Source organism: Vitis riparia, chromosome 4, assembly GCF_004353265.1.
Source record: "Vitis riparia cultivar Riparia Gloire de Montpellier isolate 1030 chromosome 4, EGFV_Vit.rip_1.0, whole genome shotgun sequence".
In the NCBI taxonomy this organism is placed as follows: Eukaryota; Viridiplantae; Streptophyta; class Magnoliopsida; order Vitales; family Vitaceae; genus Vitis; species Vitis riparia.
In genome coordinates, this window is record NC_048434.1 from 12,830,179 (window position 1) to 12,856,208 (window position 26,030).

A 26,030-nucleotide genomic window follows, 5' to 3' on the forward strand; every position below is an offset into this window, starting at 1 on the left:
CATGAGATTGCCTCTCAAACATTTTCTATTAAGTTGGATGGTGCTATTTGTCGTGGTTGGTCTCAAATTTTGGAAATGAGTATTGATGGCAGGAAGAAGAAGGGATATATCACAGGAAGGAAGGTTGCACCTGCAGAGGATGATCCAAACTATAATGAATGGGAGGTCGAAGATGCTTTAGTCAAGTCTTGGCTCATCAATTCCATGACTGACCAGTTGATGTCACACTTTGTGTAATGTGGAACGACTAAGGAGGTTTGGGATATAGTCAAGAGGAGCTATCTTGATGTCTCTAACTCTTCTTAAGTATATAAATTGATGAAGAAATATTTTCAATCATGCCAAGGTGGTCACCCTCTTATAGAATACTACAATTAGTTAAACTCAATATTCATGGAGCTTGATTATCGAAGGCCCAATGATATGACGTGTGTAGTTGATATTGAGAAGCAAAGGAAGTGTATCATTGAGGATCGGGTTTACATATTTCTTTTAGGTCTTGATCACAGTTTGAATCAAGTTAGTGGTCGTGTTTTGGCCACCACTCCTTTACCAAGTCTAAAGGAAGCCTATTCATTAGTTCATCGTGAAGAGCAAAGGCAGGTCACCAGGGGAACAAAAGATCACTTTGAGGCTTCCGTAATGGCTATCCATAAGAATAGCACATAGCTAACACCTTTTACTCCTGCCTTTTACTCCTTATATTGACTCTTCTTCTCGCTGCTGCATTTACTGCAATAGCACCAAATACATGGTAGATGTTTGTTGGAAGAAACATGGTTATTTGGAGTGGTACAAGCTTAAACATGCTGAAAGGAAGAACAAAAAATCTGCTTAGGTTACTCTTACCGATGCTACTCTTTTAGCTTCTGCTTCTCAAGTTTCTCGATTATCTTCTTAAGAAGGTAATTCTGGTTTGACTTTTATTTTTGACACCTTTAACACTTGGGTTATTGATTCAGGGGTCACTGATCATATGATTAGTCATTCTTCCTTATTTGACTCTCTAAGGCCCTCACTTGTTAAGTTTGTTCAGGTTGCTAATGGGACTCCTACGTCGATTTCAAGAGTCGGGAATGTCTCACTTTCCCCCACACTCTCCATGTCCTCTGTCTTACTTGCGCCTAGTCTCTCTAATAGTCTTCTTTCTATTAGTAAGATTACCAAATATCTTAATTGTTCTGTAACCTTCAATTCTACTCACTGTGTGTTTCAGGACAATCTTACGAAGATCGATTGACATTGGTAAGGAGAGGGGAGGTATATACTACTTGGAGGGGGCAAGGGAGTTGCAATCTAAATCTAATCGTGTTATTCAAGTAGCAAGAGAGACATCTGATAGAGAAAAGATTCTTTTATGGCATTACCAATTAGGTTACCCATTTTTTTCTTATTTGGAACGTTTATTTCCTTAGCTGTTTTAAAATGTTTTAGTTTCTAGTTTAAGGTGCGAACAATGCATTTATGCTAAAAATCATCATGTGCCTTTCAAAATAAGTCTCAATAAAAGTTTGATTCCTTTTACCTGTGTTTTTACAGATGTTTGGGTCTTTTTTTTATTGCTTCTGCTTTGGATCAAAAATATTTTGTGTCTTTTATTGATAACTGTACTAGGGTGAGTTGGGTATATTTGCTTAATACTAAGAATGATGTTCTACATGTTATTCCTCAATTTTCTAAAATGACTCACACAATTTAATATTTAGGTTAAATTTTTTCACTCTAACAATGGTTGTGAGTTTGTGAATTAGTCCCTTGCTTATTTTTTCAATAAAAACGGAATCCTCCACTAGACAACGCGTACATACACGCTACAATAGAACGACATAGCAAAGCATAAAAACTACCACATTCTGGAGGTGGCTCGGGCTTTATGCTTTACTATGAGTGTTCCAAAACGTTTCTGGGCTGTTGTTGTCATGACTACTATCTCTCTCATCAACTGAATGCCTGTTTGTGCCATTGATTATCAAACTCTTTTGTGAATGTTATCACAGTTTCATTATATTCTTTCTGCTTTGAATCTTTGTCCTAAAGTTTTTTGTTATGTATGTTATGTTCATATACACTCTCATCAAAGGGATAAGCTTGATCCTCATGCTCTTAAATGTGTCTTTCTTAGTTACTCTAATTTCTAAAAGGGTTATAAATGCTTTCATCCTCCTATAGGCAAATATTATGTCTCCATGGATGTTCAATTTTGCGAAGGGGAGTCTTAATTTTTTAGCAATGTGTCTTTAGTTCCTTTTCAAGGGGAGATTAGTAGTAAGGAAGAGGAAAGGTTATGGTTAGAAGAGAAGAGGTTATGGATTTTAGTTTAAGGGGAGGATTCAACTGATTTGGGAGAGGGGAGTTTGCATCTGAGGAAAGAAGCGGTGAAAGTCTAACTGGATTATTTCAATAATCACCTTAGAGTTGAGGCTTACATAGATGTAGATTGGGTAGGTTCTATTACTGATAGGAGATCTACTTCAAGGTACTGTACTTTTGTGGGCGATAACTTGGTTACTTGGAGAAGCAAAAAGCAATATGTAGTTGCTCGATCTAGTGTTGAAGCGGAGTTTCGAGCCATGACCCTTGACATTTGTGAACTCATGTGGCTAAATGGTTTATTAAGGGAATTACAAGTTAATCTTGAGAATCCCATGAGATTGTATTGTGATAACAAGGTTGCAATCAATATTGTTCATAGCCCAGTACGACATGACATGACTAAACATGTTGAGATTGATAGACATTTCATTAAAGAAAAGATTGATAGTGAATTGATTTGCACTTCGTTCGTTGTAGCCAAACTACAACTAGCAGATGTTTTCACAAAGGGAGTTTAGAATCCTACATTCAATTCTATGGTTAGCAAGCTAGGAATGGAAGATATCTTTGAACCAGCTTGAGGGGGAGTGTTGGAATCCAATAAGTATTCTTGATTTTGTGGAGTGTATTTGATTTATTCCTGATTTGGTGCATATTTAGATTAGTTGACTATGTAAATAAGGGAAAATGTAATTTAGAGGATTTGTAGGAGAATTTTTAGGAATAGGTCAGTTGTCTTATTCTATTTCCATTTATTGTACAAGTTTGAAAGTTGTATATATATTTGTACTAAATTTTCAAAGAAATGACAAGATTTTTTTTTTTTCCAACACTCCCTTGTTGAAAAGGCCCTGTTAACACCCTCTTCATCCCCCCACTCCCACATAGGTGAACAACCCTTCACTCTCCCGTCTGCCAAATTACCCTCAACGGGTCAAAGGCCGCCTCCCCTTCCTCATTGGCAGACCCAATAGGAGCATCATGACTTGTACCAGCAACAACCAATGCCCTTTGCACCCCAGAGAAAGAAGAAGGAAAACCTTGAACACCCAAGGAGTATAAAGAACGAGGCAAAGAAGAAGGGTACCTAGAAGCTTCCTCTAGTAGGGATTCATTAGTTAGAGTTATGTGATAGGCCATCAAATGTAACCCCTTTGCCTCTGCAGTCATCGTGCCACCGAGAATCTCCGAATCGGCCATCCACTCCTTAGTGAAAACGCTTTTTCCAAAAGCCGTAGCCCCTCTTAAACTCCCACCACCACTGATCTGGGTCGAACCCACTGGCTCCAAAGCATTGCCATTGGGCTGGCCCATTTCCACTAAAGTACGCCCGCCACCCCCTTTCTCCAACAGGGCATGACCCAAACTAGGCCCCAACTGGGCTATGTGCCCATCCCTTTCTAACTCCAGGTTTTTAGCCCCGTGGGCTCCAAAGTCTAACTCAAACCTTGTGTCTATAGAACCAATTATGGCCCATCTGCCCACAACCGTAGGCCACTCCCCTTTCTACTTAAAGTTCCCCCACCATGCCTTCCCCTTCCAATTGCTCTACCCCTCCCACCTTTTCCTGAAACTTCTCCTAGACATTATCGGAACCTATAATAGGCAAGTCAAGAGTCAACAACCTCTCTGCTTCTGACTTCGCCACTTGAACACGACATGCTACCCCCAATAGATTGCAAAGGTAGCTATGCAAGCCCCACACTACTCCCCATGCATGAATCCCCTCAATCATCCCTAACCTTCAACCACTCACTTCTGTGCTTCTTATTCATCATAACCACTACTGACACCTATGGCGACACTTCCCACCATAGTTGGACTGTAAAACAAGAGGAATCTACAACCAATTGTAACAACCTAGGTAAGTTTTCCCCTTTGACTTCACCAAGAGCCTAGCCCACTGATGTTGTGAAAAATGACTTATGTCTTCATCCACAACAATGAACCCCCCACAATAGTCCTCAATCTTTTTGAACACCTCCCGATTTCAGAAGTGTAGTGGAAGACCCACCACCCTCACCCAGACTTGTTTAGCATGCTCTCCTACTTGAACGCGTCCTACCTCCGACCCCTATCTCTTCTGATGCAACAACTTCAACTTGTAGCGTCAGACCCACCTTTTCAACACTCTCTTTGCCTCCTCAATGTTCTCGAACTCCAACAAAAAGTTTGCACCTACCAACTTCATAAAATTCACTCCCCCTTTTTAGATTCTAGTGATGCACCCCCTAGCTACTTAATGTAGCCAATTTTGGAATCGAATTTGACACTCTCCCCACCAGCCAACCAAACAATGCCCCAGTTGCTTCTCCTTACTTCTCAACTCTCTACCCCCAAGCTGAAGCCAAATCACATCTCCTAACCTTCCTATCGTCACCTTAGCAACATCAACAAATGCCCTTTTTTCATCCTCTACCTGGCCTCTACCGCTCTTACTAGCCTTATCACCTGCAGAAATGGAGCCAGCCTTGCCTTCAAGAGGGGCAGCAACACCAAGAGAACGAAGCTTCTTAGCCAAAGTGACCCAACCCCCAAGTATCCCTTTCCTCTCAGGGAACACTAAACAAAACCTTTTTGCTTCCAGATCAAGAATAGAACACAGGATGAACCTACCCTCCTCATTAGCATGCCTTTCCATCCTAAACTTCCTTCCCTCATCCTCCTAACTTTTTACAAATCTCCCAACTCTTTCCTTCTTATAACAAGCTTCCACCCCCTCCAGCAAACAACTCAAACTCAAATCCCCAAACCAAATCGACAAGGAAAAACCTCTGCTTCTCTCCAAGATGATTCCTTGTAGCTTCCCACCAACAGCCTCCACGAGATTTTGAGACTTTGATTCCACAACAAACCAACATCTATCACTCATTACTTCACCATAAGACCTTCCTCTTGGTTCACAACAAACCAATAAGAGCACTCTTCTCACCCAAAGGCTTCTCACAAGGATGGTTAATACCCTTTTCCTCAACACATTGAGGTTGAACTTTCAATATTGGCACCTTGTCATCACAAGGTTGCTTGCATTTTCAAACGTCAAGATCTAGAACCTTATAAGAGGATTAGAATATGGAATCTTGGTGGGAGGATTCGAAGCTAGAGTCTTACCAAGTACTTCTATATTGAACTTTTTGGACCACCAAACAAAATACTCCTTTGTAATTGAAGGTGCTCCTTTAAGAGGATGAGTTGGTAACTCTACTTTGGCATTTGGTCTCAAGCCCTATATAGAACACCCACAACTGAAAATGTTCATTTGAGCTAACAGTACAAATTCTCACTTTGTATTCTCCATGTCTTGATAGAAGCCAAATTGTTTGTTGAATGTAAAAGGACTATAAGCTTCAATGATATAAACATCATTGTTGGTGTAATGTCTAGTAGCTAGAGTGAAGGCCAATGAAACAACTTGTCCAAGATATGGACATGTCCCTATTGCCACATAAAACATTTGCTTGATCCTTGAACTTGGGTAATATGTCCAATGAGCATAAGTTAGAACTCTTAAACAAACCATGAGCATTAGGGTCATTGAAGTGCTTGACCATCCACTCTACTGAATTTGACCATCAAAGGGGTACTAGATTGAGTTGGATGACTGAAATGCATGCTAAAATATTTAATAAACTACATGTAGACATAATGGATAAGAAAAGATGCATCACACTTGCTCAGTGAATTGGACGGTGAGATTTCCATTAGCCCATTGTGGATACTAGCTAGAACCAGCATTACCATGCAAAGGGATTGCCCACAAGCCATTATACTTGCAACCCAAAATTGCCCAAAAGAATTGTTGGGAAATTGAGTAAAATTGTCCACACAAAAAAAAAAAAAAAAAAAAAAAATGTCAGAAAAATTCACAAGATGCATCACACTTGCTCAGTGAATTGGAAGATGAAATTTCCCTTAGCCCATTGTAAATACTAGCTAGCACTAACATCGCCATGCAAAATTTCCCAACTTTTACATATTCAAATATGTGTGCATGAACAAATTTTGAAGGGGGGCATTTGTAGGTCGGTAAAAATTTTAACCACTTATTGGTTGTCATGTGTCATAAAAAAAATACATAATACAAAACAAGTATAACAAAATAAAAATTATCACTTGACAATGATTCTAGTAAATTAAATTCTAACATGTCACATGGCCCCACACAAAAGGAGGGACAAGTTATCTTCAAATTAAATAAAGAAGTAAAAATTTTGGCACTAAAAATATAATTATCAAAATAAATAAAAATGATGAATTTGATAAGTGAAAAGGTAAGTATCAATTCTCACTAAAAATGTATCAAAATATGCCTTGTCTAGTTTTCTAAATACTAATTTTTTAATTAAAGAATAATATCTCAAGGGTCAAGACTATATAGATATGTCTTAAAATCTTTTTAAATGTTAACTTTAATTAAAGAATGATATTTGCAAAGAAAAATGAAAACTATTCAAATATGTCTATCTTAAGAGGTCTCCTTAGCTTTCAAAATCATACTGGCAGACTCAATTTGTGTGTGCACTCCCCACTAAACAACTCCATAAGGAGTCCTCTAGTTGCTTTACCTCCAATTCACTAAGCTGAACCTACCACACCTTATCACCCACCTTGGGTTAGCCCTTTTATCAACACAAGATACAACAGGAGGGCTTTCTCAATTGTGGCAGCTAATCTCTAGGCAACGAAGCTTCTTAGCTAGGTTATCCCATCTTCCTAGGAAGCCTTTGCCTTCTGGAAAAGCCAAAAAAAATTCTTCCCTTTTCTAGTGCAACCAAAGCACTTAAGGTAACGCCCTTTACCACTGCTTTGCAACTCAAGCAAATAAACAACCCCCCACACCCCCCCCCCCCCCCCTCCCCCCCGAACTCTTGAGATAAGGAAGCTTAACTTCACCATTGCAACAAGTTTCTGTTCCTTCTGGCAATTGAGATAGACTCTTCTCCCCAAACTTGATCCAGCTGGAAAACTGCTTCTCTCCAACATTCTACCTTTTATCCTCCCTTTGACCTTTCAATAAAGATTTTGAAGGACTTTGATTCCACCACAAACAAGACCTTACAATCCATCCCATGAGAGACTTGAAATTGATATAAAATAATAAGAAAAATAAGCATATTCATCTAAGGATGTATCCTATAGAGCATTGACATCCATGAATTACCATGCCCGCTATCATTGCAAGGGGTATTGTCAATGACGTATCTAGTGTCACATCTGATGGGGTAGTCTAGACCACAGAAAGGGCTTTATTTAATTAAGTTGTTTATGTTATTGTAGTAATTACCAATGTAGTTGTTGCCGACCATAAAGACATTGAATCAAATTGAAAACCTTCTATTTGTGCATTGATATAAATGTGATAATTCCTTATTTTGTGCTTTACAGGTATGAGTATAGGTGGGCTGATGGTGTACAAATCAAGAAGCCTATTGAAGTTTCTGCTCCAAAATATGTTGAATACTTGATGGATTGGATTGAAGCTCAGCTTGATGATGAATCCATATTTCCTCAGAAGCTTGGTAATATCTGTTATTAGATTTATATAAAACCTTTATACTGTTCATTTCCTTTCAATAAAGTCAAAAGTACCACCCTCCCAAGAAACAAACCAATGGATCTTCAGTGTTGTAGTTATTATTTTCAATGCCTGAAGGGTGAGCAGGCTGGTATCTGTAGCTTTCCCTTCACTTTATTTCTATACTTCATCGGCTACTTTTAATGTTGTAGGTGCACCTTTTCCTCCCAACTTTAGGGAAGTTGTGAAGACGATATTCAAACGTCTATTCCGGGTATATGCCCACATTTATCACTCTCACTTTCAGAAAATCGTAAGTCTTAAGGAGGAGGCTCACCTCAACACATGCTTCAAGCATTTTATACTATTTACCTGTGTAAGTCTTCATTCTTATGGTTCTTATATTTAAGAAAGACTTAATTTGTATGCCTATAATGGCTAAGGGCCTGTTTGGAAATTGGTCTCTCTCCTGAAAACAAAAAATCATTTTCTAACTTACAAAACATGTTTGATAAACTTTTGATAGAATACATTTTTTTGAGAATTTGTTCTAAAAATAGTTTTTTAGAATAAAATTGAGGTGTTTTCAGGTGTTTTTGTTTAGTTTTCTAAGTTACAATTGAAAAGATGGAAACTACTATAAAAACTTTTTTATTATGCATAAATTTATAGTACTTTTATGGTGAAGAATTCAAGAAAACTATTTTTTATATTTGAGTTCCAAACAAAACTTTATTCTTGAAAATAATTGAGAACTGTTTTTAAGATTTGTTCTTAAAAATTGTTTTTTTTCTAATGTTGCCAAACAAGCCCTAATTCTCTTTGTTTATTTGTAGTTTGTTTCACTTTATAATTAGATTAGTTGTAGATCTTTCTCATGGAGATTTAAGAAAGGGTACTGTGCACCTTATTGATTCAAAAAGTATAATGGCTAATTCACACCTTATTGATTCAAAAATTATAACGGCTAATTTACTTATCAAAATATTTGATAGTCTATTGGTTTTTTAATGCTAATATTACCTAGACCTTCACTATGGCGAGCATCCAATAGGTGACTTGAGAGAGATTCTAGATATATTGGTTACTGGTTTCAGGGTTTTTGGAGGGGATCTTGGAGTAGATTTTTTTTTTTTTTTTTTTTTTTGATATTGTGCATGGTTGGTATGTTTTGGATTACCTAGAGAGAGAGGAATTATTAGATTTATGACAATAGATAGAGATCTACCACAGAGGTGAGGGATAAAATTCTCTTCTTGTCATCTTTGTGACCATTAATGACCTAGGAGCTCTCTAGAAATGTGTTTAATTTGGTTTTGTTGGATTTCTTACTTGGGCTGACTCAAGTTGACTCTAGCAGTTGGGCAATAGACTTGCTCATTAATTAGTTCATTGTTGGGGGCTCTTTATGATCATTTGATCCTTCTTTGGCCCTCCATGCTTTGATGGCTTATTCACCTATGGATTAAAAACAAATTAATATTATTGGTAAGATGTCATCAATAATTTCAAATGTTGGTGAATGATAAAATCGCACGCTGGAAATGAAACTCTTTGTCCCCAATAACAATAAAATCTTGGATATTTCATTGAAAATATAGGTGCTATATTGAAAATTCAGTCAAAATGTGGGGTGAGTGCATTTGATGTTCATGTTGCACGTGGGTTTTGATGTGAATGTAGAGTTGATGATAAGGATAGGATTTAATGAGCCAGATGATAATGTAGATGGGGTGGTTCCTTTGGACTTGAGGATGTCGATGATATGGTTATCATTGTAGGTGTGGTTGGCATTTTGTAGATGGGCATTGACATTGGAAAGGTGTTGGAAAGTGTCATTGAAGACTCTGAAGAATCTTAGAAGGAATAAAGAGAATGTTTTTTTTCATTGATTTCAATCTGTATAGAAACACATATATACAATTATTCCTAGCACCAAAAATAGGAACTTTTCTAACCTAATTACATTAGATCCCCTTGATTAAGGGATTGTTCAATTATTTCCTTAATTTCAGAATTATATAGCTATAACCTCCCTAATTTAGTCAATTTGCTAGCTTACATACAAATTACATTTTTCCACACTCCCCCTAAAGCTGGTGAATAATTTTTTTCCATTCCTAGCTTAGATACACTTGCTTGAAATGCTGTAGTGCTTAAACCTTTGGTAAGAATATTTGCGAGTTGGTGGTCAGTAAACACATAAGGAGTAGAGATCAATTCACCATGTAGTTGCTTAATAAAAAGCTTGTCTATCTTCATGTACTTTGTTCAATTATGTTGCACTAGATTATGTGAAATACTGATTGTAGATTTGTTGTTGAAATAAAGTCTCATTGGGTAATCCTATTTAATCTTCAAATCTTCCTAAGTGATCTTCAACTATAGTAGCTCATAAACTCCTTGAGCCATTGTGAAAGTTTGCTTCTGCCCTAGATCTAGCCACCAAATTCTATTTTTTTACTTTTCAATGTCACCAAATTCACAACAAGAAAGGTGCAATACCTAGTGGTTGATCTTTTGTCAACTACATATCCAACATAATCTACGTCTATGTATGCTTCAAGTATTATAGCCCCAAGCTTCATTTAAATAGGATGCTCTTTCCTAGAGACCGTTAAAGATACTGTACCACTCAGTTAGCAACTTGTAGATTAACCTCTTTTAGATTGTGCATGAACTGACTAATCACACTTATAGCATATGCTATATTCGGTCTTGTTTGAGAGAGATAAATGAGTCTCTCTATTAGACATTGATACATCTCTCTATCTATGACAACATCTTTCTCAACTTCTCTAAGCTTGTGATTAGGGTCTATTGGTGCGCTTACTGGTCTACACACCAACTTCCGTGTTTCTTTGAGAAGGTTTGTTATATATTTTGTTAAGAAATAAAAATTTCCTGTTTAAAATGTACAACCTTAATTCCTAAGAAGTACTTCAACCTTCCTAACTCTTTAATCTAAATTTCCTTGGTTAAGCATTGCCTTAAAGTCTGTTTCTCCTTTCATTATTCCCCTTCATGATGATGTCGTCTACATAAACTAGAAGAGTTGTAACTCCCCTTGAATTGAATGCTTGATGAATAATGTATGATCTCCCTAACTTTGTCTATACCCCATGTTCTTCATCACTCTGACAAACTTTCCAAACAGTGTCTTTTGGAGATTGCTTTAGCATGTATGGAGCTTTCTTCATTTTACACACTTTTTTAGTGGCTAGGTTACTTCCAAATCTAGGAGGGACTTCCATATAAATCTCTTCTTCTAGGTTTCCATCCAAAAACACATTTTTGACGTTAAATTGTTATAGATCCTAATTATAACTAGTTGCAAATGATAGTAGAATTCTAATTATGTTCATCTTAGGGCAAATGTCTCTAGATAATTTGCACCATATGTTTGATTATATCCTTTAGCCACCAATCTTGGCTTGTATCTCTCTAATAACCCATTAGCTCTATTATTAATAGTATAAACCCACTTACATCCCAATGATTTTTTTTTTTCTGTAGGCAAATCCACCAACTCCCAAGTTCTATTCTTCTTTAAGGCCTCCATTTCTATATTCATGGCTTGTTTCCAATTTCCCTTATATAAAACCTTGGATATAGTGGTAGGAATGTGAATATTGTTCAAACTCATAAGAAAACTCTTATGGAATGGTGACAACTTTTCAAATGACACAACATAAGAAAGTCAATACAAAGGACGTTTAGTGGGTTCCATAGTTTCCTTCCTAATGGCAATAGGGAGGTTGTGATATATGTTTTTTTAGACTAAAGTTCTAACTTAGATTATGAGGGAGGATAAAAAAACTATTACCTCGTTTCCAGAAGCTAGTTCAGATTCTTGGACTTGTGTATGTCTAGGGACTGCAACTTTCCTCTTTGAGAATACTTTGTCAATCATTCGGTCCTCAAGAGCAACCAAGGGCTCATTGGTTTGTTCAATAGTGGGTTTAAGGGCTACAGATGACTCAGGTTCAAAGAAGTAGGGTATGGATACTAGCTCAAACACTTTAGGAAGGTCAATGAGAAAGGAATCTTGATCCTTATCTTCCTTGATAGAATTCTTCTCCTGAAGATAAGGAGTATTGAAAGAAGACTCACTTTCGTTGAAAGTAACTTCGATTGAGGGAAAAAAAGTTTTTGGATGGTGGATGGTGGCACTTTTATCTCTTTTGAGTTGAAGAATATCCTACAAAAATACATTTGACTACTCTTAAATCCAATTTCCCCTATTTTGATTGTGAACATAAACAAATGAGACACACCAAAATATCTTAGGAATAAGATGGTTTGTGGTTCTCAAATTAGGGTAAAACGTTAAGAGCATTTCCATGGGACTTTTGAAACTTGAAAGGTAATTGGTTTATGAAATGTGTGGTGGTAAGGATGACTTCCCTTAATAAGATTTAGGCACATTTTCTTGATACAAGAAAGCTCGATTGTATCGAGTAGGTGGCCATTTTTCCTCTCAACAACTCCATTTTGTCGTGGGTTGTTTACACATGATGATTCTTGAATTATCCCTTTCTGTTGAAAGAATGAAACTAGATCTTGATTGAAATAATCCTTAGCATTGTTAGATTGAAACCTCTTGATTTTACACTAAGCTGGTTTTTTACCATGTTATGGAAATTTGGGGTAACTAAACTCACATCAGATTTGTGTTTATGTAAGAAGATCTAAGAGACCCTAGTAGAATCATTGATGAAAGACACAAACCAACATGGTCTGAATATCTTAGGAATAGTAGGAGTACCCTAAATGTCACTATGAATTAGATGAAAAGGATTTGAACTTCTTTTATTGTTGGTTGGAAAGGTTATATGCTTGTGTTTGGCCAATTCACATACATCTCAATGGAAGCTCTCAACATCTAATCTCCTAAATAGAGAAGGAAACAAGAGCTTAAGTGTTCTAAATAACAAATGTCCAAGTCTATGATGATGAAGTCAACTTTTTTTCTTTATTTTAAAGATGGTGTTAAAAAAGAAATGATAAGGATGATTTACTTGGTATCTCAAGGTAGTATAGCCTGTTCTATTCCTTAGCAACTCTAATCGTCTTTCTCAAATCCTAGTTCTAAAATACACAATGAGTAGGGTAAAAAAGATTAAGGGTCAACTTTAGAACATGAAACACATTTCTAAGTGTGAGTGTAGGACTAATTCGGACATCTCGTATGCCCACAATGGTGGTTTATGAACCATCAGCTGTGGTTATTTTCTTACTGCTTGGACAAGGGTTGTAGTTGTTAAATTTGTGTGATGAATGATTCATGTGATTCATGGCACCTAAATCTATAACTTAGGAATTAGCAAAGGTTTCATCAAAGACTTTTAATCCAATGGAAATGGGAAACTTACTTGAATGTGCCAGTGAGCAAGTACCTGAAGGTTTCTCAAGAGTTCCTAACAAAGTTTTCAAATTTTCAATCTCATCTTGGTTAAATTTGTCTTATTCCAGGGATCTCCCTTCAATTGGTTGTATAGAGGACAAGTGTGCTTGCCCATTATCCCTCTATTGCCCTTCATTGTAGCCCCACCCTTTGCTAGATGTTGATGTCTTTCCATAGAGTTTCCAGCACCACTCGTGTATGTCTTGCCTTCTGGCAATAAGTGCACCATAAGTTGTCCCTGTTATCATGGTTTGAGACCCTTGACCACTCAATCCTTTTGTGGTCAGTGGTGCTTGCCTTCTAATCACTTCCCTAGTTAGCTATCATAGTCGAGCCTTCCAAATTCTGAGGTTTGAGCATGACACTTCTCCTGCTTTCTTTTGTTCAGATAATAAAAATAGTATAATTCAAAGTTGAAAGCTCCTTGCTAAGTATTTGAACTCTAACTTTGTCAAACTCAATATTAAGACCAACTAAAAAAATCATAAACTCAATCCTTTTTGATATAATTCTTTAGAGTTACTGCATCCTTAGGATATTTTGTCTCAATGCATCGATAATGCTTGAGTTCTTGCCATGGATTTTTCAGCATGTTGTCTTACTCCATGACTGTCTTGTTTCCCTATTTTGTTGCTTCGATGTTGACTTCTATTTCATATACTTAGGCTCTATTAAATGCCTTTGAGTATGTCTAGTGAACATCATCCCAAATGTCTTTAGCAATGATCATGAACATACAGGTATCATTGATTTCAGGTGTCATTGAGTTTCACAACCATGTCATAATCATCGAGTCTTTCTTGTCCCTGGTATCAGACTGAGGGTCTCTTCTCTTTAGTCCAACTCCAAGGAGATTACTTAATTTCCCTTTTCCCTTCAAAAAAGTATGAATAAGTTATGACCATTTTAAGTAATTCTTTTCGTTAAGTTTGTATGCCACTTGAATATTCTGTAATTCTCTCATGGTGTGACAGATTATCACTTCCTTAGATTGAAGGGTGATAGTGGGAGTTTCTAATACCTCTGACATTTTTTTTTTGAAATATAAAATACACTAAAGGCTTAAACAACACGTTGAGTTCAAAATTGTATTGGAACCCTAGCTGGTGGCAATCTGAGGTGGTTGCATGGGAGGTCTTGAGCTTGCAATCTACTGTTGTATCAACGACGCAAGGGCGAAGGTGGTTGCTGAGAATACGTTCATGATCTGTGTTTGCAGTGACAATGCAAGGATGGCAATGTGAAGTGGAGACAAGGGTGGTGACATGATATGTGTTTGCAGTGATGGTGCAAGGAGGATGATGCGAGGCAGAGTTGAAGGTGGCAGTGTGGGTTAAACAAAACAAAAAGGAATGATTCCCAGATTTACGAGCTTAAAGCTTTGATACCATGAAGAGCCTAAAGAATCTTGGAAGGAATAAAGAGAATGATTTTTTTCATTGATTTCAATTTGTACAAATACAAGTATATATATAATCATTCTTAGCACCAAAAATAGGAACTTTTTTGACCTAATTACATAAGATCCACTTGATTAAGAGATTGTCCAATTATGTCCTTAATTTTAGAATTATATAGCTATAACCTCCCTAATTTACCTAATTTGCTAACCTATGTATAGATTACATTTTTCCACAATCATCAGATAAGCCATCACCTTGATGTAAGGCAGGGCTGAAGGGCCTTATTGGGAGATAATAAAGCTCAGGGACTATCAGGTGGTTTGTGGCTTTGGAAGGGATGTTGTTCTAAATAGTACTATTTAAGGAAGGGGATATTGCCTCAAGAATGTGCATTTATGTAGTGAGTGTTTGCAAAATACATATGGCAGGGTTTAGAGCCTTATCTTTTGGTGAATTGATATTTTGGTGGAAACAAGTGCTTTTTTTTTTTTTTTTCCTAATTTAGAGTGCGTTTGACAGTGATTGTAGGAAGTGTTTCTAGTATTTTTAATACTTGAAGGATGAAAATTTCCAAGTGTCATAAAGGCTAGAAATACTTCCTAAAATCATTGCACTCTTATTGTTATTATTATTATTATTATTTTTAAAAGGGTCAATTTTGTTTCATTCCCTGCCCTATTTTTTGGGATCAGAAACAACCGATTTATCTTATTGAAATGGAATGCAGATCATCTTAATTCGAATGAGAAGCTAACACTAGCCATAAAGCTCTTTGTACGACCTCAGGCGCTATCAACTCTCCTAAAGCAATTGTTGTCCGGAAAGGCGCATACCCCAACCTTATAGTGCATTCACCCAAGCACCCATGACATTCGAATATAGAGGAGTTGATGGACACCGCCAAACCTCTGATCTGCCAATAATCTTCCCCCCAACAACACCCTTGGGGTTCGAAAACCCATGACCTCAGCTCTGATATCACTTGTAGGACCTTAGGCGTTATCAACTCTCTTAAAAACAATTGTTGTCAAGAAAGGCGCATACCCTAACCTTATAGTGCATTCATCTAAGTGCCCACGACATTTGAACATAGGGGACTTGATGGAAGTGGCCAACCCTCCGATCTTCCAATGCTCTTTTTCCTTTTTTTTCCTTTTTTTTTTCCTAATAAGAAAACTAGCCATAGATCTCTGCCTCTATAATGTTCACCAAAGCCCTAAAAGCTATGATCATCATGTCACCATGCTCCTAGGGGGAACCTAGTTGGTCCCAACAAGTCTAATAACCTTATGTCAGGCTTTAGTGCAACCGGGCTACGAAGAAAACGATGATCTGTCTATTTGCTCCAACTCAGACGCATAACACACCAGTTGGGGATGAAGGCCTTATCAAATCTCCTCACCTACAACATGTCATTAGTGTTGCCTTTTTATTGGCCACTAACCAAGCAAAAGTCCAACATTTTGAAAGGGCTTTGTCTAACTAAAAGAACTTGGCCAAAGTTTAGTTTGTTAGGTGTTGTGTGTGGAAGGCAGGTTCAACACATTGACTGAATTGAGAATAAACCTGATGAAGTCATGACCCTGTTTTGTCATTAGGAAAGGAAGATGGCATATACACATATTGTAAAGATGAAAAATGTGGAGAGGTCATTGGTTTCATGATTGAATAATTAGAGAGAGAGGGCTGGTTTAAGATAGAAGCATTGGGGGCGTTCCTTAGACATTGGGATCAAATAGAGGTGGGGGAATTGAAATGAAAAAGAATTAGTCTCTACACCACTCATCTTCTTAAAAAAACAATTTTTTGATTCGTCGCTAACCAAATAACAGATGGGACAACATTCCTACTTTTTTAGCCTTCAGTTCCATATTTCTTTCATATTCTCTCATCAACTAAAATACTTAACATAATCTTGTTATTAATTAGTTAAAGAAATAATAATTATCAAAAATAAATCTTGGCACTGGATTGGTATTATTTTATTTATTTGTTTATCTTGATATATTTGTAGGAATAGATAGAATCAAAATCTACCAGAAGGTCCCAAATTAGACCAATGGAATTCTGATGGGTTTTGATAATAACCTCCTTTTTCTTAAAAATGAAATGAAATCCCTGTATAATTTTTTCCTACTGATCACTCTTTTGTTTTTTAGAAATAGACAGACTTTCTAAAATATTTAGCATGTTTCTATGTACTATTAGTAGATAAATACATGCACATGCTGAAGAAGGATGCTATTTGTTTAATGAATTGTTTAGTAGTGGATTTTAATTTTATTAGTAAGATTATTATTCATGGTTTTTTTTTTTTTTTTTTGTTCTGTGGTTTGTTCTTGATTTTATTTTCTTTTATTTTATTTTTAAATAAAGTGTGAAATCGTTCACAAGATTACAAAAAAAGAAAAAAAAAAAAAAAAACAAACAAACCTTTTAAGACGCAAAGAAGAGAAAAGATTGTAATAGTAGTAATAGTAATAGTGGATATTTTATTATTTGATTGCGTAGTAATTATAACTGTTAATGTTGAAGAAAAGATTAGTAACGATGATATAACTTGGTGGGTAAAATAATTACTAATCTGGCTTTTTTTTCTCTGGAAAGGTGGAAAAGGCATTTTATGACACTTCAATGCAGAACCATTTGATTTTATGCTTATTAGTACATACAACTTTCACTATTTACATTATTATACTTGTCATATCTTGTCAATAAATTCTCCTAGCCTCTCACTCAATTGTGCATTTCCTTTTATTAACAAAATCTGAAGTTTAATTTTAGATTTCCATGCAATATGGATATCTTGTTTTCATATACGTGTTTCCACTAGATTGATATACCGGTTAATCTTAATTCTTTAGTCCTTGGTTCCACCATATCTTGTGTACTCTAAATCTCCTTGGTGCCACCATGTTTTGTGTATTCTAAATCTCCATGCTACTCATTTGTGCCTCTAAATTCCATCTTGCTGGTGAGTGATAAGGTGTCTATTGTATCAACATGAACCTAAGCTAGCTTTCATACCAAGGGATGCTGGACTTGAAGGGACTAGAATTTGAGAAACAAAGAAATAAGTAAACTCAAGGATAGGGCTGCGAGATGTAGTTGGGATTTTTTTCCACTCTTTTGAGTAATGAAGAAGAAGGCGTAAAGAAGAACAAGAAGGAAGGGGAAATGAATATAAACCTACTATTACTCTAGTAGTGCACATACATCACACCTTGAGAAGGCGTCCCACTCTCAAAATATGTGAACCACTCACAATAATTATGAATATTGGTATTCTTATTCATCTGACTTCTTGTGCATACAAGAAGTCCTTGGCTTTTTCGATTTCTGGAGTCCAGGGTTAATGTTGGAAGATAGAAAGCTCTTTCACTACTTTAATGAGCCTTTCATAAAAACACTTCAAAATATGATGACTAATATTTTGCTAGCCAAAGAATGGTACCATTTTTTGTAAGTCTAAGACTGGTAAATATTAAAACTTAAAATCAATAGAAGACCGTATGAGATCACATGTTACCAGAATTCCATTGGTCCCACCAAATCACTGTTGGAGTTTTGGAATATCCATCCCTTTAGACCACCTGTACACATTAATAGGCTGCCGCTTTTTCATTTTCTCAGACATTTTCAATGCTCACACATTTTTCTCCACGGAATTGTGTATCTTCTACAGCATGTCAAACTTCTTTAGCAGCACTTACAGACAAGAAATTGCTACTCATTGTAGTTCATATTATGAAGTGAAGTCATAGCAAACTATCATGTTTATCTGGCTTTGAAATAAGATCTCCAAATTTTCCACAGTGCTCAAAAACACTGACTATTTGAGAACCTAGTGAAAATTGATTCTGTTTAATGTCACTGTAGTCTGTAGTAACCTACATGCTAAAATTATCAGTGGAGGAAAAAGTCGGTCATTTCACTAAGTTCACCCATTTCTTCACATTGCAACAGATGAGCACAATCAGGAACAGGGTAGTTTTATCATTCTATAATGCTACCTGTGACATACATTAGAAAAATGCATACAAACCCACTGAACCAAAGAGATTTGTACTCTTCAGCATACATAAAACAAGAGGAATGCTAAGACCATCTAACCCCATAGAGAGCTGAAAGGCACAATTATTAAGAGCCATGTTTCAAAACAGCTCCAATAAGGCTATCTGAAACACCCTAGTATCCATTAGATCTAGCAAAAAACAGTTCATGATCAAAATCAGTAACTCATGGGCTTGGCATCTACACCAATCAAACTTATAATTTATGATAAATCAAAGGAAATCAACCCCTGATACTGTAGTACAGTCCAATCAATATATGAAGCTAAAGAAGGAAAGAAAAAAAATGGAACTTGGAGTTAGGCCTGTCAATGGGTGTCAACCTCCCAAGAATGCACCAAAAACATGACGAGCACACGAAGCAACTTGTACAAATGGGTTTTCAAACCTTGCTAAGATGTTCCTACATTGCTAATACTACCACTGTATGGATGCTAAGATCAGAAGATTCTGGCACCAAGTAATGAATTGCCCAAGATTAGGTTCTGAACAAGGTTCAAAGATTTTCACGGTAATTGTGGAGAATAACAAGATTAGAAGAAGAGACGGAGAAATGAAGGAAAGAAGATGCAACCTAAAATCCATTCTGCAGCAATTTGTTGTGTTCTCATATTACATATTTGATGAGAGTGGTGCAGAGGTAGTGGTGAAAAGAACTAGGATCAATTCCTAGTTTTCTTTTACTATTGCTCATGTAATGCTGAAATTATAAAATACCTCCTCTTCGTAAGTTTAATCCATATGTCTGTTAATATAGATGCTGTATGGCTTTGTAAATGAGTGAAAAAAATAAAAGAAAAGGGGTTTGGGGTATAGGATAATGTTTGTTTGTTACTTGACAGGAGGTTTCACCCATGGAATGGTTATTTGTTTTTCTTTTCCCTGTTACAAATCTATCGCCCATCACATCTATAAACATTTCTTTATATATAAGGTCATGTTCATCTGAATGATCCACAGGGCCACATTTTTTGGCTATGGAAATCCGAAAATGGGCTCCTGTAGTGATAATTTAGATACTAGAGGAGGAAATAACTGACATACATTATACTGGTGGTTGAATTATGTTCCAATAATTCACTTGTCTAATGGATGAATCAAGCTGCAGATTGTTTGATGCTTACTTTTGAGGTGGATTTCCAAAAAAAAGTTGTTCAGTATGTTAATTATGTGGGTTTTGTGCAGGAATTTGTGCTGATTGACAGGAAGGAGCTAGCTCCACTTCAAGAGCTTATAGAATCCATTATCGTTCCATATTGAAGTGGCACTCCAGTTAAGAAAGAATCTTTAGTAGAGGCATAATAACATGTAAAATAAATAATATTGCATGCAGCATTTCACCTAGAGTTTCTTTGATATTGCTCCATAAGTAATCATATTATCCCTGTGTGTGTATTGTATATTTTCTGATATTTCTCTGGATGGTTTTGTTCTGCCTTTTCTCTTGACAGAGTAAGAAACTATGAAAGGGAATTAGGTCTGTAGAAGAGTGTGTTTACAAAAATGGCCAAAGTGGCAAGGGGAATATGAACTCGGGTGCCAGGGAAAGCATACAACAATGTTGAATGGTAGTAAAAGCCTTTGTCATGGTTTTGATATTATTTGTATTATTGAAGTTGAATCCTGGGCAAAAGCATTGGGATTATTTCATTTAGGTAAGCAGGAAATGGAGTATGGTGCTGAAGCTGAATTGGGGTTGGTAGGCATTATAAGACACGCTAATAAGAGGTCACCTCCCTGTTTGATTTAGGTCACTTGGTTTTGCTCGTTTGCCTTATTTTGGCTGCTTGACTAAATTTGCTTCAGTTTGGCCCATGAGACAAAACAGTAGCTATTTGTGAATTTGATGGTCACATAATACCCGGTGAAGGAGTGAGTAAAGAAAAAGGGGAAATCCAAGTACTCCAGCATTGAGTGTTCTCTACAAAAATTTTGGCCACAATGAAGTAGCCTATAGAGATTAAGGATGAAAATGTCGGTAATCATGGATATATCGATACTTTGATTTTATAGATATATCGGAGATATATTAACGGATATTTTGACACAAAATATCGATGACTCAAAAATTAATAAAAAAAACTCATGGAAATATTGTGAAAAGTAAAAAAAAAAAAATGATATAAAAAACAATAATAGAAATATTTAGGTTGTTTTGTTAAAAAAATTGATATATATATAATATAAGGTGTGATATTTAACAATAATGTTCAAATTTGAAAACATATTTTATGCATATTCATCTAATTTGGGTGTATTTAATAATGTAAAAGAAATCATGATAATTTGTATAAGTATTTTTTATTTTAAAATTTTAATAATTTAATTCATAAGTTTATATTTATTTTGTATTTAGTTATTATATAAAAGACACAATAATCAAAATTAATATATTTATTATAATAATTTTATTCTCATTAATTTATAATAGGTATATATATATATATATATATAAAGATATGTTCATTTTATAATGTAAATCATGGTTGGTTGGTTGATGGTGGGATTTTTTGTGAGCTAAGGGTTCAAATCCCTTTGGTGTATTTAAGCATAGGAGTCGTGGAAAATTCCCAAGCATGCAGGCTGGTGGGAGGATGTGAGCTGGGTTGGTGATTGGGCCCATTTCAAGATTTTTGTAAAAAAAAAAAAAAGGAAATAGATGACATGGCATGAAATATTGGCGCACCAGTAGAAATGTCGCAAAAATATCGATATATTGTCCATATATAGGTGAAAAATGATCAATTTTATGGAAATATTGTCTCCGTCATTTCTTCCACATTAATTGTGTCGGAGGCTGGCGATACAAGATATATCATATGATATATCATGATATTTTCATCATGGTAGAGTTAGGAATGTAGGAATAATTGTGTGGCTTTGAAAATATTATAACACCGCCAGTATTGAATGCGGTTTGGTAAGCTAAGCTCTAAGTTGCTTAACCCTTCTATATAAATGCTAATGAGAAATGTCATTTATGTTGTCATTACCACCTTGAGTTTGTCGTGTCGTGTGATGAAAAAATATTTTTCTATTTTCAAAAATAAGAAATTGTTTTTAAAAAATTGATAGCATTGTTTGGTCATATAGAAAAAAAAAAATGTATAAAAAGCAAATAAAATTAAATATGATGTATTTTTTTTCTCTCTCAACAATCTAATACTGATTTTGGGAATCTTTAATATGATTTTTTTTTCTTTTAAAGTTACATGCCTTTTTCTAAATTTATTTTAACTTCTCTAAAATTTTTATTGAACAAATAAATAATAAATCAATCTATAGATTATATGTAAAATTGATTAATTTTTACAAATAATTTAAAATTCAAAAACTAATTTAATTAAAATTAAAAAGTTATGAAACTCCATAGTATTAGAAAGTTGTGTTAGTTTCTTCTTTGCATATAATTATATTTTTTTGCTACGTAAATAAAGTTCAAATTAAGTAAGATTTAATGTGTTGGATTCATTAATAAGTAGTAAATTTTAAAAATGATTTTGTGTGGACCCCGCATTTCGTGCTCATGCGTTTTCCACTCGATGGCGAGCTCGATTTTTATTTGAAAAATTATGATTTTTGTTGATTAAGAAAATGACTTGGAGTCGCCACTTATTTTTGTTTTATTTTTAAAAGGTAAACAAAATAAGAAAGAAAAACCCTAAGTGTGACTCCTTATTTTGGAAAAGGCGGTCTGTGAAAAAACCAGATCGGGCTCGGGGGTCAGGTTACTTATCGGGAAGGTACGGTAAAGACCATAGCACCCCTCTAAGTCCCTAAAGTCGGGTCTCTACTAATAAAATGAAGCTGACGTGGCAATTGACAGGAAAATCAATGGGTACTCAAATCGATTAAGCGCATATGGGAGTCAAAACATGCAATAGAGAATGACTAGAATAGGAGTAGATGCGTACCTGGGCCACGAATGAGCAATGTGCTATCATAAAAAAATGGGGTTAGTGCACAATATAGAGCACGAGACATATCGCATGCATCACCAAACGGAAATCAAAATTTACTCGAAGGAAAGCTGGATTTCTGAAATTCTTTTGAAAATTGGAGTCTTAGAGGTTATTCGAAAATTGGAGCTTTAAAATTGGTCTGAAAATTGGATTCGCGGGAGTTAGATGTAAGAATGAGAATTTTGGAAATTAAATTTGAAAGAGATTGGGATTTTGGGGGATTATTTGAAAGTTCGAGATTTTTGAGGCAAACTAAGTTACGAAAATTGGGGCTTTGGGAATTGAATTTTGAAAGAAAAAAATGTGAGTTATTTGAGAAGTAGAGATTATGAGAGTCGACTTATAAAAAGTTGGCAATCTAGAAAATCATTTGAAGGCAAAAATTATAGAAATAATGAATAAAACAATAGTGACAATAATAATGATAAGTAGCAGGATAAACACGGGAATTGGAGTACGAGAAACTGAAAATGAAGTTCGGAGATAGGACAATTAGAATTTCGAATAGCTAAGCTTAGGAATCGGAATTTTGAAGAATTAGACTTTAATGATTGAAATTTTTAAGAGAAATAAATGGGTAAGTATGGAATGATGGTACTAATTAATCATAACGATATTTGGACAGATGAATAGTGAATAGTGGGATTCTTGAAAATTAGGTTTGAAAGTCGGATCTTTGAATAATTGGACTTTATTTAGTGGAGTTTTCGGAAAAAGGAAATAAGTAAACGTGGAATTTATAACAGCGATGACAATGATGATATTTGGGTGAATAAGAATGAATGGTGGAATTTTTTAGTCTAAAGGTTAAACTTGGAAATCCGGTTTTGAAGAATTGAATTTTAATGATTGAAATAAGTAAATAAATAAACACGGAATAATGATACTAATTAACAAAATGTTTAGACGAATAAAAAAAAGAGAATAGCGGAATTTTTCTAATTGAGAATTTGAATTAGGGCGTTGGATTTTTAAAAGGATATGACTTTGAGTAAATAGATAGGTATGGGATTATAATACTAATTAACGAGAATAATATTTAGCTAAATAAAGATGGATAATAGAATTTTTTGGGACTGAAGTTTTAATTAAGGCATGGGGTTTTCGGAAGATTGGACTTCGAATAGACATGGAATAATGATTCTAATTGATGAGGGTAAAATTTAGATGAACCGTAGGATTTTTAGGGTTGAAAAAAAATTGAGTTAAGACAAGAGATTTTTGAAGAACTAGGTTTTAAATAAATAGACAAATATGAGATAATAATCCTAATTGATGAAAATAAGATTCAAACAAATTGCTGAGAAACCAAATTAAGACAGGGGATTTTTGGAGGATTAGATTTTAAATAACTAAAAATACGGGATGATGATTCGATTTATGAAAATAAGGTTTAAACAAGCATTTGAAGAATTAATTTGAAGCATGAAATTTTGAAGGATTGGTATAGATAAATAAATGAATATATAGGATAATAATTCCCATTGATGAACATAAGATTTAAACGAGTATTCGAAGAATTAAATTACGGCATGGGATTTTCTTAATGGATTAGAATTCAAACAACTAATAATACGGGGTGATGATTCGATTTATGAGAATAGGATTTAAACAAGTATTTAAAGAATTAAATTAAAACTCAGAATTTTTGAAGGATTGGCATAGATAAATAGGAGAATATAGGATAATAATTCTAGTGGATAAATATGAGATTTAAAAAAAAAGTATTTGAGGAATTAGATTAAAACATGTGATTTTTTTTTTTATAGATTGGACTTTGAATAAATAATAATACGGGATAATGATTTGATTTATGAAAATATGATTTAAACAAATATTTTGAAGAATTAGTATTAGGTTTTAATGAATGAGATTTTAAAATATGGTAAATAGATACATACGGAATAATAATAATAATTAATAATCATAACGTTTAAGCTGATGAAGTTTGAGTAGTATAAATTTCGAGATAAAAATATAATTAATAATTTGTCTTTAAGTATGAGTTAACTAAATTGGTAGAAATAAGGTAATAAATAAAAGGAAGTGATTTGGTTAATTAATTATGGATATTAAAGATTTTGTTTTCCTTTTTTTAAAAAAAAGATTATTTAGGAATGAAGTGGCCAAATGGCTATCTTGGAATGGGTATGGGCCATGAGAGTGAATAATACAGGGGGCATGAAGCCCTTCCTTAATGCAACTGGGCTTAGGCTTCCAACCAGGCCCATATCCATCATCTTGGACTGGCCTCTAACTCTAACTCCATCATAAGCTTGGGTTGGGCTCCAACTCAAGCCCAAATTGAAAGCAAACCCAAGGACACCAAATTCTCTCACAGCCCACATCTCCAACCTCCGCCTGGGCACCATCTAAACACTCCACGTCCTTGAGCTCACCGTCAACCTCATCTCCGTCTTCAGCGGAACCCCACATTTCGTCATCCTCTTTCAAGGTCCGCCACCCAGGCGCACTCGCGCGTGCTTGCTCCGGTTGCTGAAGCCAAGGGTTGAACCAGTCTTGGACAGCCGCGGCGACATCAACGCATGGGCGTCGGCTCAGTTCTCAGGTTAGACGAAGGAGACGGGCCTTCCGATCGGGGTTAAGGAAGAAAGGAGGAGGCGATCCTGCTCGTTGGTGCGAGGCGGCTTCGCGATGCGGCAGGGAGTCAGCCGCCGGAGTGGAGCGTTGCTGCCCGCAGCGATGCGCCTGGCGACCATGGAGATCGGTGGAGAAGTTTCTCCTAGCCTCTGAGACGAGCAGTGGAGGAGGAGGAGCTCCAATGCCGCCATTGATTCAGCTGGCTGGGCAAGCTTGAGGAGGCAGGTATGAAGGGTGGCAGCCACTCATGGCTATGCATGGCCACGCGAGAACGAGAGGAATGAGTGCCATGGACAAGGAAAATGGGTTTGGATAAGTTTAGAGATATGATATACATGGGCTGCTTGAGAGGAATATGATGGATGAACATGGAGTATACTATGGATAGGAAGGTAGGGATGACCATGCGCATGGAGCTCCATGCACACGAGACGGCAGAGGATCAAAGGGTTAGTAGAGATAGCATGGGATGCTCAGATTTCAATGTCTTCAATGTTGTGTTCTCTGCATCACTCCAAGCATGACGCTGGCTTTCAGGATGGAGGCAAACGGAGCAAAGGAAAAAAAAAGGCAAAACCAAGCATGGATAATCGAAACAGATGGAACCCATAACAACCTCATGTTGTGCATCAATCCCTGGGCTTAGGTGAAGGTGGATGAAACCAAAAGATCATCAAACAAAACCAGAGCATGGTTGCAGATATATTATGGCGAAAAACAAGGACGAAATCACCTTAAGCAAGAACCATTAAGAAG

At 35.8% G+C, this 26,030-nt stretch overlaps 1 protein-coding gene across 3 annotated transcripts in view; it reads left to right on the forward strand.

Moving 5' to 3' along the window:
* LOC117913638 (MOB kinase activator-like 1A) overlaps positions 1-20,365 on the forward strand; it is a 56,788-nt gene extending 36,423 nt beyond the window's left edge. The window contains exons 5-8 of one of the 3 annotated variants that reach the window (XM_034828666.1): positions 7,699-7,832; positions 8,041-8,204; positions 19,897-19,983; positions 20,163-20,365. In XM_034828666.1, coding sequence (XP_034684557.1) covers positions 7,699-7,832; positions 8,041-8,204; positions 19,897-19,971 — 373 coding nt within the window. In that variant the 3' untranslated portion in view covers positions 19,972-19,983; positions 20,163-20,365. The other 2 variants (XM_034828667.1, XM_034828665.1) reach the window with 2 other exon arrangements.
* The last annotated feature ends 5,665 nt before the right edge of the window (positions 20,366-26,030 follow it).